The sequence below is a fragment of the Rattus norvegicus genome, chromosome 5 (assembly GCF_036323735.1).
Source record: "Rattus norvegicus strain BN/NHsdMcwi chromosome 5, GRCr8, whole genome shotgun sequence".
Lineage (NCBI taxonomy): Eukaryota > Metazoa > Chordata > Mammalia > Rodentia > Muridae > Rattus > Rattus norvegicus.
In genome coordinates, this window is record NC_086023.1 from 126,712,295 (window position 1) to 126,729,244 (window position 16,950).

A 16,950-nucleotide genomic window follows, 5' to 3' on the forward strand; every position below is an offset into this window, starting at 1 on the left:
CTATTAACACACACCCCTCTTGCACAGTTTTGCATACGATGCCACATTTACTCAGAGACAAACCATCCTAAGAGGCTGATTCCCTGGTTCATTTATTCAGAGAAAGGATGGGCTGAAAGGCTGTGTCCAACAGGCTAAAGGAAGAAAGACATGTCACTTAACATCTGACCAGCCTCCTCTCCATCCCAGACAGACCTCCAAGGAGGCAGTGAGCCAGGGGCCGCCTGCTCACACTATGGGACAGTTTTCCTACAGGAAAACTGAAGCCCAGAAGGTATGAGCTATCCAACAGCTGCAGCTACCAGAACTCCAGGCTTTGGAGTCAGCTGGACCTGAGCCTAGGTCCTCAGTCTAGCAACACCTCAGTGGGTATGGAAGCCAAGAAACATCTCCCCAGCCTCGTTTTCACATCTGTAGAACAGGGCTGAGTCAGGAATGAGACACTCTGGATACTCAGTACGGACCCAGCGGTGCTGAGAGAGTGCCTATTGACTGTCATAAGTACCACAGGCTGCAGAAGGGGCAGGGGAGGACAGGGATTCTCTGTGTAGGAAGAGTGTCTCAGCCCAGGACAAGGCTGCCTCAACCCTTTGAGGTGTATAGAACGGGAGTGTCCTGGCTTGGTACCTGTCCAGTGGGAGGGGGCACATGAGCAGAGCCACCACAACCTCAGTCATGAAGGAGCTGGCCAGGAAGGAGATGGGCAGCAGAGCCACTTCACGTGCCCGAGGCTCCTGAATGTGACTCAGTTGCATGTAGATGCCCTGCATGATTTCTGGGATCTGCAGATAGCCGTGAGCAGGTGGCAGGCCCATTGGAAAAGCAGAGAGGGGCATGAGGCAGATGGGTAGATGGAAAGGACTTAGGGTAGAGTACCAACAGGGGGTCAAAAAGACAGGGGAGAGGAGGCTCAATGCTGGAGGAAAATGGGAAGAGAGACGGGCCAGGGGCCTGCTGCTCCCCTGGGAGTGATCTACCCACTCCTACCAACCATCTGGGTTCTCTCAGGGGTGGTGCAGACTCCTTCCTAGACCACTGCTCAGCTCCAGCCCTGTCCACAGGCAGGAAGGCTATCCCAGGATAAGCAGGCTTCTGGGAATGAGGCTCTCTCCCACACCTAGGGGTATCCCAGACTCTGCCTCCAAGAGGCCTTACCACCTCCAGCGCCCTGTGGCGGTACCACTCCAGCACTGAGCTGAGCATGACCTCAGAAGCCAGCTGCATCATCTCGATGGAGTCCTTGCCCTGGGTCTCAGAAATGTCCTTCAGGCCTTCCAAGGCTGCTAGCAGCAGGTCCCGTACCTGCTGAGGCCCCAGGAAGTCTCCAAATTCCTGAAACATAGATGCAGATGTACTGATGCTGCCAAGTAGGGCAGGTCCCCCAAGACACATAGAGAGAGGCACAGACTCCACCTAGCTCGCAGAGGTCAGTGCCAAGCACCACACACATTCTCTAAGGCGTGAATGTTAGAGCCACTGGAGAGGAGCTTAGAGGGATAGCCAGGTGCCAAGGAGCTTCTGAAGCCACAGCTGCTTGGGAGCCTGGAGGTTATGCAAGCCCGGGGATCTGAGACCAACTTTAGGAAGAGGAGGAAGAGGAAGAGGAGGAAGAGGAGGAAAGTAAGCAAGGGATTTGTGGCCCCTGCACCCAGAACTGGTTGGCAAGTGCCTGGGATAGCAAAGTCATGGGCTAGACCAGTGGAGTGGGTCTCAACCTTCCTAGTGCTGTGACCCTTTAATACCTCCTGTTGTGGTGACCCCCAGCCATAAAATTATTTCTTTGCCACTTCATAACTGAAATTTTGCTACTGTTATGAGTTATAAATATCTGATATACAGGACAGATAATATGCGACCCCCCAGAGAGGTCATGACCCACAGGTTGAGAAGCACTGGGCTAGAACATAGAGCAGGGAGGAGGGAGGAGGGCACCCAGGAAGGCTGTGCAGCTGGAGAAGGCGTCCCTCCTAGGATGCTTCCTAGTGGCCTTCCTAGTGGCAACTGGGTTCCCTCCCCTCCTGGCCTGGGAGCTGGGACTGCTGGTAGTCACCGCGATGACACGCAGAATGTTCTGGCACGGGCTGGCAGGGTTGTAGGGCCCCAGGAAGCGCTTGTTGGTCTCATACAGCTCCTTCTTGTTGATCTCTTCCTTGTTCTTGGTCCCTGCAGCAGAAGGAGCCTTCTGAGGAACCCTGACTGACCGTTGTTTTGAGGTGTACACTAAGCCCACTTACCAGCACACAGTGAACATATGCAGATAGCTAGTAACAAGTCAAGACGCAACACAAACAGCGCTCCGGAAGCCCCTGTTCTGACTCTTCTCGGCACCCAGGGCAATCACTAACCCTGGTTTCTGAACCCCTCGGTAGAGTTCTTTGCTTTTGGACTTTGCATTCATGGACTCACATAACATCGCCCCCGTGTCTGATTCCACCCTGCAGCTCCAGCACTGGCTCTCTTTCATTCCCAGTGTGGAGCAGCTTTCCGTGCTGGGAGAGCCTGCAGCGTGTATGCCTGTCTTACTTGGCACGTGCCTCTGGCTGCTGCCAGCCCCCTGAACAGTGCTGCTGTGAACACATTGCATGCCTCCCGCCCGATGAATCTATGCATGCTTCTGCCAGGGATGCGCCAGGAGAGAACTCACAGTGGGCGCAGGCTCACCCTCCCAAGATATACGAGGCAGTTTCCCAGTCCTGTTTCCAGCAGCAGTGTGAGAGTTCCTGCTGCTTCAGCCCAAGGCATTATCTGTTTCATTTTGTTACTGCTATTCTGGTCTGCAGGAGCCTTTTTGTAAAAGACAGATTCTCACTATGTAGCCCTGGCTGGTCTGAAATTCATTCAGTAGAGGAGGCTGGCATTGAACTCACAGAGAACCACCTGCCCCTGCCTCCAGAGTGCTGGGATTAAAGGTGTGTCACCTCCCGCCTCCTCCTCCTCCTCCACTTTGTCCTGAGATGGAGCCCAGGTCCTGACAGACGATGGGTAAGCACTGTAAACCACTGAATGTCCACAGCTTTATAATACGATGCTATTGTGTCGGTGGCCGTGTTTTTATTGTTGCTTTTGTTTGCTTTTGTTTATTCACAGAGGTTCACATAATCCAGTCTGGCCTCAAACTCCCTACTCGGCTGAGGATGGCTTAAACTCCTGAGCCTTCTGCCTCCACCCTCTTTGTGCTGAGGGTGTGCACTACCATATCTAATCCATATTATTTGTTCATAGAGGCAGGGTCCCCAGTCCAGCATGGCCTTACACTTCCCATCCAGTTCTGGAATTGCCGGCATGTGCCTGGTACTGGCAAGAGCATTTGAAAACTGTCTGTCTGTCCCTGGAGTTTATCGCCTGACTTCCTCAGTGCTTTCCTGTTTGTTTTGCCTATTGTCTGTTTCTTTTTTTTTTTTTTTTTTTTTTTTTCCGGAGCTGGGGACCGAACCCAGGGCCTTGCGCTTCCTAGGCAAGCGCTCTACCACTGAGCTAAATCCCCAACCCCCCTATTGTCTGTTTCTTAGCGATGAGAAGGTAAGCCAAAGGGAGGGGCGCTTAATGAATCTCTTTTCAAAGCTGTATACCCAGATCTAGAGCAAGGCCTGGTACAGAGGAGGGCCTCTGGGTCATCTGTGGAAGGAAACACACTTAAGGACTATGCCTGTGTCAAAGTCAGGCCTGAATTTGCTCAATCTACACAAAGCCTGGGCCCGAGAAAGGCTCGCCGAGGCTGTGCGAGCACACAGAGCATGCTCTGGCGGCAGGAAAGGAGCTAGCACTCTGTGAGCAGGCAGAACCAGTTCCAGGCAAGGCCCTTCACTTTCCACAGATGGCCAACCCAAGCTAATGCTCTCCTTCTCCAGCATCACTGTGGCCTGAGGCTCTCCCAAAGAATACAAGGCATTCAGTTCAACCTGGATATCAGCAGGACAGATCATACTCAATAACACTAGAAATTAATCGGTGTCCACTGAATGTGGATTAAGTTAATCTGGGTATCACACATTTCCAGCCGTCTTTGGCAGCCTCACTTTGAGTTATACAATCCCCGTCCTAGGGCTGATCACATCATAGCCTACCTTTCGCCCACCGATTACGAGCCATGAATGCCTCCAGGCCAGGAGAGGAATCTCTTAAGAAACATTGCCCCAAATGCTAGAAATGAGAAAGAGCAGGGACCCAGACATATCCCAGAAAGCGGGGGACATGAAGAGAAGAGAGTTCTATTTGATGAATGCCTATGACATAAGACCCTGAGCTGGTCTCTTCCCAGTAACGTGTATGAAGAATACCATTTAATATTTCAATAAGCTATGAATTTCACTCTACCATAATCCTGTACAGATGAGGAAATCTACAGAGAAATGTACAGAAGAGGTCAGCCAGCTGGGAAAGTCCAAGATCTGATATGCAGGCCATTCCAAAGCCAGGTCTGATATGCAGGCCACTCTGCCCCCAGAGCCAGGAGAAACTAAGAAACCAGCCGAGGTTTCCTGGTTGAGACAGAATCGGGACTAAGGAGAAAGAAAGGTGTGCGGTCGGAGGCAGCTGACCTGTGCAGCCCTGGGAACCGTAGGCTCAGACCATCTCAGGAGCTCCCTGAAACCTAATCTCGGGACGTTCGTTCACTTACAGGCTCCAGATTCTAACGTAGGACCTGGTCTTCATTAACTCCCATGCATAGTCACTGAATAATAGCAGATGCCAGCCCATGGCTAGACTCAGAAAGACCAGAGAACCCTGCCTTACACTCATGACATTACAGTCTAGTAGAAAAGACCAGAGAAGAAGGCATCAGGCCATCATGCCTGCGTACACATGGCGCCCTGGGAAGGAGAATAAGGTTGGAACAATATGGGAAAGCTCAGCTAACTGAAGGCCAGTTCTGTCAGGATAGAACTGCCGTCTACACAGGGCAGTACGTGCCTGTAGTCCCAGTACCTGAGAAGGTAAGTCAGGAGGATTAAAAGTTGGGGATCAGCCAGAGCTATAGAGTAAGATCGTATCTTAAAAACAAACATTAGGGGCTGGAGAGATGGCTCAGCGGTTAAGAGCACTGACTGCTCTTCCAGAGGTCCTGAGTTCAAATCCCAGCAACCACATGGTGGCTCACAACCATCTGTAATGGGATCCGATGCCCTCTTCTGGTGTGCCTGAAGACAGCTACATTATACATTAAATAAATAAATCTTTTTTAAAAAAACATTAAAAACAGTGGCAGGTTTGTATCTCTGCCCCTGGTTCCATGGAGATAGGAGCTTCCCATCAGCTCCCAATCTCCATCTGACCCATGATGCCTGCCTCCATCAGCCCAACTGAACCACCATGGCCCCTCTCCCCAGCTGTGCAGTGGCCAGGGACCTGACTTGGGCATACGTTTCTGGAGATCCAAGATGGTGTAGAGGATGGTGATGCCATCCAGAGCTTCCCGGCCGATCTCTTCATCAGGATCCCCAATTCGAAGAAGGAGCCTCCCCAGCAGAAGACCCAGCGTTGGGAACCCTGAGGATACCTGTTAGTGTCACAATCACAGGGAGGGAGTCTGTAGCTACACAGTGCAGAGCAAGAAGACTTACCCGCCCAGCCACAGAGGGTCGACTGAGAAGTCACCGGAGTGTCTACCCCTCCAGGAATACTCACAAAGAAGGGCAGGGTCACGAGCGTATAGTTCAACACAGAAACATTGCTGTTCACAGCCCGAGCTCGCTCGTGCACTTTCCCAGAATTCATCCAGGGCCCTAGGGGCTGTGGGGACAAGGGAGAGATTCCGCTACCATTGTCTGACAGCTCGTGCTGTCTATGGTTAAGCCTGCAAGAAACTTCCAGAGGAAGTAAGAAGGCAATTTGCCACAGTCCTCCTCCTCCTCTGAGAAGAGGACTCAGAGCCAAGGAAGAGGTGGGGTCAATGAAGAGAGATGAAAGAGACAGGGATAAGCTTGGAGAAAGGGGTGGGGCAAGAGCAGTAGCTGCAGTAGGTTGGGGGGAAGCTATAGGGGAATAGCAGACCTCGAAAGGACTGAACTCTCAGGCCTATGATCCCAGCGACTCAGGCAAGCTGAGACAAGAGGATCAAAAGTTCGAGGCAGTACTGGGCAGTTCAGTGTGACATTGTGCACAGATAAACTGGAAAAGAAGAAGCGAGCCTTTACCGCAGCTCAGAGGTAGAGTCCTTTCCTAGCAGGTACAAGGGTTTTTGGGTCCAATCCTCAATGCTACCCAAAAACTAAGTAAAACAACATAAAATACAGCACAGAAGCAGGGCACCGGCTTAAGATGACATCACTCTCAGGGTTCACTTCCCAGTTGTATGAAGCCATTTCCCTATTTCCCTCTCCCTTCCTCCCCCTCCCCAGCCTCCATGCCCTGCACCTCCAGGATGCTCTTCAGCCCAGCAGGAGTGGGGTCTTCAATAAAGAGGGCATTCAGAAGTTTCTGCAAGGAATCCAAGGTCTGGTGGTAAAGTGTCTGTGGACAGGAGGAGGACAGAGCTGCTGGGAGCCCCCAGCACAGCCTCCAGCCCGACACCCCGGGGTTGGGGGGTTCAAGAGGAGGATGCACTTGGACACATAAAAGCTGTTTTCTGGGCCCTCCTCTGTGCCTCACCTAATTTCTTTAGCAACAAATTGGGGATTAGTGTCCCTGGACTTCCTACCAGAGGGGAGGAGAAAGAGACGCCAGGCACTCATTGCCTAACACAAGGCAGACGAGTGCCTGTAATTTGAGCATCCTCCCATCATTTTGTCTTTGAATTGTTTTTCTCATTTACCAATCCAGGAATCCTTATCCAAGGTCACAGGGCAAGGAACAAAGAGTCCTAAAAAGCCAAGTCTCCAAAGACTGTTAAAGCTGAAGAGCTGCCAGGCCAATCAGGCTCTTCTCTCAAAGGTGTTCCGCTTCTTGGCTGAACAGTTTCTTCTAGGCCCACGTAGATCCCCGAGCTACCCTTAGGGAAGCTGTGTCCCCTCTGCCCAGATTCCTCCCCATTTGGCCATACCAGTCCTGAATTTGCCTTATAAGCACAGACAAGGCTGAGTGGTGGTTTCTATCAGCTCTGGCAAGACCCTCGTCTTTATTATGTCCTCTCCTTAGGTGGACTTCCCAAGTCTAACCCCTTTATGATTCTACACTGGAGTCTTCCCTGATTCCAGCGGCCCTTAGGGTTACACCACAACCGTCAAGCAAGCCCTACCACCGCTACCTCCCACTTCCTTTCTACTGCCCAGCTTGTTAGACACCACTGCCCTCTGCTGGCAATACTTGTAACTACAAGAGGGCTGCCTGTTCCTTCCACAGCAAGGTTTCTGACCATTACCTTGGGTCCTCTCAGGGCACCAGCGTGAGAATCCAGACCCTAGAGGCTATCTGTCTGTGTGGCCCCACCCCTTCTCATTCTACAGCTCGCTTCTCAGAGGTCCTGTCTCACCCTGCAGGCTCTAGTCACATCGCTTCTTGTCATCCTGGCAGTTGGTATGGGTTCTGTACAGGTTCTCTATGCCACCCTCTTCCAGGAAACCATCTTCCCTCCACAGTGCCCCTCATCCCATACTCTCTTTGATACCCCATAATTTATGCATGCAGCACTGACTACTCCTGAGATTCTGGATTTGACTGGTTCTTTGATGGCATCCATCTCTTCTACCCTCACACTACTGCAAGACTCTCACAGGGATTTGGAGGGGAACGTGTCTAATACCTATGAGAGAAAGGGCAGCTGAACAGCTGGACCCCCTCTCATTCAACCTCCCGCTTGACTTTAGCTCTCCTTGTATCTTATGCCTAAGGATCCCCTGCTCTCGTACCTCCAGGACTAAGTCTGCAGAGGCTTAAAGACATTTGCCAACCCCCCTTTGAGGTTCTGTTCTCCAGGATCTGCCCAGTTTCCCCAGTCTTCTTCGATACAGCACAGTCCTCAGTACTACCCTACAATCCTGCCCACTTCCTACAGCCTTACAGCATCTGTCTATATCCCTGACACAGGACAGGGCTTACAAGTGGACAGGACCCTCCTAAGGGGGCCATTACTGCAATCATTCACTCTTCTGCTGAGTAGCTATCAAGCGTCTGTTCAGACTGACCCTGGCGAGGTGAGCTGCTCCAGGCCACTCAGCCAAGGTGTAAGGGAGCTATCTATAGAAAGTCCCCACTCATCCCTGTGACTTGTCCTTTCTGAGGATGGCCCCACAGCTAAAGACCCTCCAGGAGGGTCCAACTCACCTGGATGACTTCTGCCTTGGACTCGTCTTTCTCCTGCATGGCCTGCACCGAGGGCAGTGAGAAGACGCTCCGCACACAGGTGTTCACCAGCTCTACCCTCTCCCGCACGCTCAGGATAGGCTTGGTGTGACTGGGAGAGACGGGATGCCAGGTGTGGAGTGAGGAAGGGCCCCAGGATGCAGTGTGCGGAAGAGGACACATGACTTAGGTAGGCCACCGGAGATTACACAGGGCACGCTGAGGTGTGAGCACGGGTGTGGAAGCAACAGCTCCATGGAGACTGGGCAGGGGGAGGGGGAAGGCTCGGAGTGAGCAGGCCTGTGAGAAGGGGCAAAGCTTGGAAGAGAGCAGACAGAGATACCTCAGCTGTGCCAGGATCTCCATGGCCTGCCGTCGAGCAGGACTCAAAAGGGAATCCAGCGGCTCCTCCTGAATCTTTCTCTGGATGGGGACCACAGAGACAGTGAGAGCCAGTCGTAGCTGACTTCCAGGCTCTGACAGTAGGCCATGGGGTCCTTGGCCTGGGCACACTCTCCCACGGGACAGGTAGGAGAGCCAGCTTTCTGCCCAGATCAATGTCAAGCCCAGTTCAAGACCACTGGAAACACTCTTTGCTCTGACCTGTGTCTTTCGGATAGAGAGAACAATGAGGATAATTCCCATGGTGCCCTTCTGGTGACTGACAGCTGAACCATGGAACTGACCCGAGTAAGAAGCTCCAGGCACGGCCTTGAGAGCTGTCTAATCAAATCCCTCAAATGTCCTATTTTTTTGCTTCGTATCTAATTCCTACACACAGTAGAGGTTCAATGAGTGTCAGTTTTGTAATGTAGCATGTATGGGCAGATATGTATGCAAGGTGTGTGTGTGTTCATATGCACATGTGTGCAGAGGCCAAAGGGTATCATTATTCAGGAGCCTTGGTTTCTGAGGCAAGGGATCTTGCTAGGATCCAAAACTAGTCTGTTAGACTAGTCCGATTGGCCAGAGAGCCGGTCTCTGTCTTCTCAGCACTGGGATTATAAATGTGTGTCACCATGACTGTTTTTCGTGTGTGTTTTGGGGTTCAAACTCAGGAACCCTCTCGTGAGGCAAACACTGCTGTTTGAGCTAGCCCCCTAACCTCTCTCTCTCTCTCTCTCTCTCTCTCTCTCTCTCTCTCTCTCTCTCAGGTTCACAAAACTGAATATAACTATGTAAGCCTCCGTGGTTGTCTGTGTGAGTCACTAAGAGGAGACTGCTTTAGGAATCTTCTGAAGCTGCCATCAGGCGGGGTTTCGGGGGGGGGGGTCGGGTGAGGGAATAGGGAATGATAACTGTTCGAAGCTGCACAGACCACACAATAGACTAGCCACTGGGTTGCGTCTTCCCACAAGCAAAGACGCGGGCATAAGCACACAAATTTGTAAGATGCGGAAAGTGGGGCTCAGAGGAGGGAAATAACTTGTCCATACTCCCTCTTGTTGGGTGTGGGCAGTGAGAAGTGGGTAGAACTGAGCCTCGAGTCCGAAGTGCCTGCCCTCCTGTCCCTGTCCTCTTCCCAACTCACCCCAGCTGTCACCCTCAGAACTCCACCCCAGGACCGCAGTCCCACCTACGGCTCCCGTACCATCATCATCTTCACAGTTGTCTCCTTTTCTCCTGTCACTTCCACTTCGTCCTGATTCTTCTGGTACGAGATGATGTTCTCTACCTTCAGGCCAGAGGGAAGCAGAACCACTCAGTGAGACTGCCACTGGGTCCTGCCGTCCCCTTAGGCAGCGTATGCAGCACCCTCTAACCAACCAACACCTACAGCTCACTGAGGTAGCTCTTCCCCAGCCACCCAACCCCGGCACTGGCTCATGTCTCGGTTTGGTTCCTGTTGCTGTGATCAAACACCCCCCAACACAACCTGGCAGAGTGGGGCATGCCTTTAATCCCAGCACTTTGGAGGCAGAGGCAGGCGGGTTTCTGTGAATTGAATTCAGCTTGGCCTCCAGTGTGAGTTTCAGGACAGCCAGAGCTACGTAAGGAGACCCTACATAGAGGTGGAGAAGTCACAGGATGAAAGCTTTAGACTAGTGGTCACGTGACACCCGCAGTCAAGGAGCAGAGAACAAAGAATGCATGTAGTCAGGCGCTGGGTCACTTTTTCCATCCTTGGGACAGTTCAGGATCTCTTGCCTAGGGAATGGTACTACCCACAGTGGGTGGGGATTCATGACTCAACTGATAATATCAAGACAATCCCTCACAGACATATGCACATGACCTAGGCAATCTCTCCTTGAAACTCTCTTCCCGGGTGATTCTTGATTTTATCAAACTGACAATTAAAACGATCACAGCCCAAGGAAAGGGACATCTTTCTGCAGGGGGCGTTTGGGTGGATGAAGATTGGTGGGAAACCTTGACGGTGAGGTAGGAGGATGATGGCTCCTGCGCCCTGCATTTGGAGGAGCAGATGTGAAGGGCTACAAAGCACCTCTCCCTCACTAACCAACCAAGGGACAGAAAGGATCCATACACCTCAACCTGAAATTCTACCATCAGTAACACTGCTTCTAAGTCTTTTAGTAAAGTCTAATCACACGATACTTCTGCTACTTGAGAGAAAGAAGAGCACATTAGCCTGTGTCAATCCATTATCCCCATCATCTAAAGGAGGAAGACAAGAGCCCATAAAAAGGAATCACTTAACATTACACAGTGAAGGGGAAAATTACCTTGCTCTGATACAGAATATGGAAGGATAATGATGGCCTCAAGTTCTTTTGAATGTATCCTATCAGTGGACAAATCTCCTCCAGGTCCAGCCACCCGATTGTTGTAGAAGGAATGAATGTCTGGGTTTGTCCCAGAACATGCTTTCCCTCTTTGGAACCCAGACACCATTGCCAGAAGGAAACCCAGGCTAATCTAAGGAGCAAGGAGCCCATGCAGAGAGGGGGCCTGGCAAGAAAGGGACAATCGAGTTTCAGCCTCCAAAGTGTTGCCTGTGCAACGTAGAACAGATGAACCACCCAGCTGAGCTCAGTCGAACTGCGGCCAGGAGAAGGTAACCCCCTGAATCCTTACCCCTCTCCCAGCATCGACTGAGCTGAGCTGCAATGGGTTATTAATCCCAGTTCAGAAAGGCGGAAGGGGACCAACCGAGAATGACTCGCCAGAGACGGCTGCTCACGTGAGTGGACATTCAGGCTGAGTTCTGAGTAACAAGAATAAGACAGGGCTGGAGAGAGGGCTCAATGGTTAGAGCACCGACTGCTCTGCAAGCGGTCCTGAGTTCAGTTCCCAGCAACCATGTGGTGGCTCACAACCATCTCTAATGGGATCCGATGCCCTCTTCTGGTGTGTCAGAAGACAGCTACTGTGTGTGTGTGTGTGTGTGTGTGTGTGTGTGTGTGTAATCTTTAAAAAAAAAGAATAAGAGAAAAGGTCTATTTCTGCAGACTGGAATGTCAGGTTGCTAGTCTGTGCCTGCAGTTGGGATTAGCTCTCTGAATGGAGGCAGTCATTGCCTTCCCTATACTGGCACTGAGCTTGCATCGGACAGGTCCTCACTTCGACTCCCGTTCTATAGATGTGAAGGCTGCTCCTGACTCCCGGGCTCACTCACATCCTCATTCATGACCACATCCACATTTGAGTCAAGCTCATGTCTGCCCCTACTGACCTGGCCATCTCTGCTGCGCGGCCCAGACCTGGGTTGGGCATGATTATTTATTCAGTAAAGCTATTTCTAGCTTTTCTGTACCTTCCAGAGCCCCTCCCACAAGTCCCTCCGTGGTTAAATACGTTTATTCAGAACCTACTCTGTGCCAAGCACTGCTCTGCTACTAGACAGGCAATGCTTCCCGGCTCCTGGAAGACTCTACGGGAGAGACTGCTGTGATTGGAATCTGAGATGTCCCCCACGTGCTCCTGTTTGGAATGTCCCCACCCCAGACGTGATGCTATTAGGAGAGGCCGAGGGTCCTTTAGGAGGTAGGGTCTGAATGGCAGAAGCCAGTCACTGGGGGGAGGCCTCCGGGACACGGCTCACTTCCTGCCTCACTGTCACTGCTTCCTGCTCTTCCGGATGGGCAGTTTCTGACACACACTCCCACTGCCATAAACCGGGCTGCTCTGTCCTGCCTTCTCCACTGTGATGATGTCGAAAACCCTGGGAAACCGTGAGCCCAATTAAACCTTTCCTCCCTTAAACTGTCCCGTCGGGCATCACAGGGATGCAAACTAAATTACGACGGAGGTGAATGGACAAGAGAAGCTGGTGAGCACTCGGGACGTCGGACAGCTCTGAGTTCCCAGGAAGAAAGTAGGCTGTGGCCTGGGTAGGGTGACACAAACCTGTCGTCTCACCAGTCAGGAGGTGGAGCCATGGGGATTGCTACAAGCTTGATGCCAGCCGGTTAGGGGGAGAACAGAGGGAGGGGAGCTTACCAGAGCTGTGTCGTTGTCATGGTCTCTCTTCTCTGACTCATTCGCCTTCGCATCTTCTGAGGTTCCTGCGCACACGTCACGGATTCAGTGAAAGCGGGCAGAGAGTGTGGTGTCCTCAGAGTGCCATATTCCCATTTCTCCTCCCCACTGGGTCCCTCCCATCCTTACTTCTCAACAGACCAGCAAAGCTTGGGAAAATGTAAATCAGCTTGTGTCACTCCGCCCCCACCCCTCCTCCACAACCCCCAAAGCCTTCGATGAAACTCCATGCCATTAGTCTTTCCTGCTGTGGTGGCCCTGCCTGGTCAGGCTCCCTGTCCATCTCCCCAGCTTTATCTCCCTTGCTCTCTCTTCTCTCCTTGGTTATGTCTACACTGGTCTCTGTCCAGTTCCAGGCAAGCTTCTGGTTGAGTGCTTTTCTCGACTCTGGCTGTTGTTTCTTGCCCAGTCCCTAGGGATCCCATTGTCAGGCCTCACCTTGCCTGCCATTCCTCACAGAGGCCTCTCCTGACCTCCAGGGTCAGTAAGAGAGAGCACACATATCCTCCCGGAACACTTGTTCCTGCCCTTCAGGACTTATCCCGTCCATAGACACTTGTTACAGTGGCTGACAACTGTTTTGTCAGCTGCTTTGAGTGAAGGACCACCTACCTGTCTTTCCTGTGGGTCCCAATTGTGAGCATTTACCCTGCCCGCTCTGCTTTTCAAAAAGGGATGGGTCTGCAACCAAAGCTTGGCCCATGGGAGTGCTGGTCCTCTAAAGTACCAAGTGACAGGACCGGTGATGGGGACTTAGCTGAGGACCACCAATAAAAGCCTTCTGTTTAAAGGGACACTGGAGGAAAACAGATCTCTATCCACCTGGGGTCAAAGCCACCAGGATGTGGGAAGCTGGGACTCAAAGAGGATCTTGCCTGAACTTCCAGAGGCTGCTGGAGGACTGAGCCGAAGGGGAAGAGAACACAAGTGGTACAAGACATTGGCTTCTAACTGCCATCCTCTGCTGAAACCAACAAGGCTCCTGGGGGAAATGCCAGGTTCCAGGGAGGTCTGGGGTGAGCCTGGGCTATCTGGCACCAGAAAACAAGGAAGAGAGCTCAGATGGATGGAGTATGTCGGAGGAAGATGCATGCTTACCTGTAGGAAGTTCTGCTTGTCAAACTAAGGAAACCGTATCTAATGATAGCAACTGGTTTGCAGCTTTTAAACTAGCAGACAACACAAACTCCTGCATGCATTGAAAGTTCAGAGAAGCGGGATAATTATGTTTTAAAAGCTCACAAGATATTTAAAGGAAAAAGCAATGGCTATTCAGTGGAGAGCAGGAGGCAGCCTCCTTATCAGATGAAGGTGAGCATCCGGAAAGAATCAAAACCACAGAGGAGTTAGAGAAAGGACTGAAGGAGCTGAAGGGGCTTGCAACCCCATAAGAACAATGCCAACCAACCAGAACTCCCAGGGACTCAACCACTATCCAAAGAGTACACATGGACAGGCCCATGGCTCCAGCTGCATATGTAGTAGAGGATGGCTTTGTTGGGCACCTATGGAAGGAGAAGCCCTTGGTCCTGCCGAGGCTCTATGCCCCAGTGTAGGGGAATGTCGGGGTGGGGAGGCAGGAAAGGGTGGGTGGATGGGTGGGAGAAGAAGGGGGAGGAGAAATGGGATAGGGGGGTTACGGACAGGAAACCAGGAAAGGGGATAACATTTGAAATGTAAATTAAAATCCAATATATGGGGGGAAAAAAGGAATAGAGCTGACTCAAGAGAAGACTGTACTGAATGCTGGAGAAAGCCACCACTGGAGTCCTTTGGAGCCCAGAGTGTTCCATCAAGAGCTCCGGAGGTGACATAGAACTGTATGATTTGGTATTTGGCCCATTGGTCTTTGGTCCTGCTCTGGTCTGATCTTTTCCTGCCATTCACCTTCTCTGTAGAGTGGGAGCAGTTACTTTGTGCCACTGTGTATTCAAACTCGTCTGTAACTTTATAGAAGGTCACCGTTAAGGCACTAGCTCTAGTATCAGAAGACTTTGGACTTTTAAATGATATTGAAACTGTTAAAGCCCGTGTAGACTTTTGAAGTTGGAATGGACTCGCTCTGTATGATGAGATGGCCATGAGTCTACAGGGACAAAGCATAGACAGACATTGCCTAACAGATATAATTAGGTGTAAAACTGATAAGGTGTAAACTTGGGATAGTTTATAGTTTGACAGAACCCTCGGTCACTAAAGACACAGCTTCTGGGCACATTTGTGAGGGATTATTGGATTGAGTTAGCTGAGGTGGGAGGACCCCCACTAGATGTTTGCAGAACTATGACGGAACTCGGTTAGGGCTCCAGACTGACTAAAAGGAAAGCAACCCAAGAGTAATAATTTATCACCCTTTGTGCCCCCCTTTTCTCCAGCATTGAGGACTGAATCTATTCCTGCCCTGGAGGATATTCTACTAGTCTCAACTCTGCTTCTTGCCTGTGGATGCAGTATGACCCACTACCTCAAGCCTCTGACCACTGGGACTCCCTCCCTTTCTCTAATAAACTGTACCCTTGAATAAACCTGTGTTCTGTTAGTCACATTTGCCAGGGATTTTGTTGAAACAACAAGACCCTCTTAAACCTTGTGCATCCCCTCACTGAGTCCTCTGAAGCTGTGATAGGAAAGGCAACCTTGGTTATATGAACAAGCAGACTGGGGTAGAGGACTAGCCTGGTGTGTGTGTGTGTGTGTGTGTGTGTGTGTGTGTGTGTGTGTGTGTGTATGTGTCTGTGTGTCTGTGTGTCTGTGTGTCTGTGTGTCTGTGTGTCTGTGTGCATGTGTGTGCGTATGTGTGTGTATGTGCGTGTGCATGTGTGTGTCTAAGTACCTCATGTGTCTGTCAGGTCTTGAGGTCTGTGACACTAGCATTCCCCTTTTTCTAGGCTTGGCAGTTTGTTGACTCCTTTGAAAACATTTAATCGGTTCTTTTGATTAACACAGAAGCATTTAGGAAATGAAACTTAAGTTTACTATTATTAGACTTGAGGAAATTATTGAAATTTACAAAGTGTTAGCAAAACTTTTTAAAATAAATTCACTTTTCAGAGTTAAAAAAAAAAAATCAAGACCATGAGCCGCCAGAGGTGTCCCAGTGAGAAAAGCCAATGTGTCATACGGCCATTTCTACCAAATGATCTGGCCCAGGACCAGCATCTTAGGAAGAGCTATCCACGACCCTACATGCATCAAGGAAATGAAAGGCAGGGAAGACCAGGGAGATGGGGCAGGCCAGACAGGATCTCAAGACTCTGAACTGGAACATGGGCTAAGGTACGGTGCAAGAGAGTGGCACTTCTCACAGTAAGGTGTGAGAATTCAGCGGAGCGACATGACATAACATCAATGCCTTGTTTACGGTCTTCACGTTGTGTGCTTTTTGGGAAGAAACCGTGCTGAACTGGGGCTGGGGATTTAGCTCAGTGGCAGAGCGCTTGCCTAGGAAGCGCAAGGCCCTGGGTTCAGTCCCCAGCTCCGAAAAAAAGAACCAAAAGGAAAAAAAAAAAAAAAGAAACGTGCTGAACATTTAGGGGTGATGGGCGTCATTTGGCAGCTTACAAACAAGTGATTCAAAAACGAAAGATTTTAATGTGTCTTCAACTGTTCTGTAAGCTTTCAAAAAATCGTTTTAAACACATTAAGGGGCTGGAGATGGCTTCATGGATAGAGCACTTCCTGGGTTCAGATCCCTAGCACATGCATACAAGGAGACTAGGTGGCCTGCTAGTAACCTCAGCCTCAGCTGGTAGAAGGGGATTCCTGGCCACACAGGCAATGTGTTCAACTTAGAAACCCTGAACTTGCTATATAACGCAGGCAGGCCACACAGTCCTGCTCTCTCCAACTTCATCTCTTAAGTGCCAAGATCACGGCCTTGGACCACTAGGCCTAGAAGTCAATTTCTTTGAATCACAATATGGGGTTTGGGGAGATAGCTTAGTCAGTAAAGCGCTTATCATACAACCACGAGGACCTGGGTTCAATCGTCAGGACCATGTAAAAAGTCAATATGGTAGTCTGTGTGTGTAATCTCAGTGCTGGGGAGTCAGAAACAGGTCAATCCCTGGAGCTGCCTAGCCAGCCAGCCCCTAGCCTACTCAGTGAGCTCCTGGCCAAGGGATCCTGGTGGTCTCAAAACACAAGGTGAATGGCTCATAAGGAGAGACCCCTGAGGTTGACCTCTGTACACACACATGCACACACACATCACATCACATCACATCACATCACATCACATCACAATATGGCATTGGTGCAGAAACATAAAAAATTATTGATTACTCC

At 50.8% G+C, this 16,950-nt stretch overlaps 1 protein-coding gene across 13 annotated transcripts in view; it reads right to left on the minus strand.

Moving 5' to 3' along the window:
- Window positions 1–16,950, minus strand: part of Mroh7 (maestro heat-like repeat family member 7) — a 47,532-nt gene that overhangs the window by 19,646 nt on the left and 10,936 nt on the right. For 9 of the 13 annotated variants that reach the window (XM_039109549.2, XM_039109547.2, XM_039109548.2 and 6 more), the window contains 10 exons: window positions 12,625–12,689; window positions 9,809–9,892; window positions 8,561–8,640; window positions 8,200–8,329; window positions 6,355–6,450; window positions 5,626–5,730; window positions 5,362–5,497; window positions 2,051–2,163; window positions 1,156–1,332; window positions 628–782 (listed from right to left, as the gene is read on the minus strand). In XM_039109549.2, coding sequence (XP_038965477.1) covers window positions 628–782; window positions 1,156–1,332; window positions 2,051–2,163; window positions 5,362–5,497; window positions 5,626–5,730; window positions 6,355–6,450; window positions 8,200–8,329; window positions 8,561–8,640; window positions 9,809–9,892; window positions 12,625–12,689 — 1,141 coding nt within the window. The remainder of the gene's footprint in view (window positions 1–627; window positions 783–1,155; window positions 1,333–2,050; window positions 2,164–5,361; window positions 5,498–5,625; window positions 5,731–6,354; window positions 6,451–8,199; window positions 8,330–8,560; window positions 8,641–9,808; window positions 9,893–12,624; window positions 12,690–16,950) is intronic. The other 4 variants (XM_063287382.1, XM_063287384.1, XM_063287383.1 and 1 more) reach the window with 1 other exon arrangement.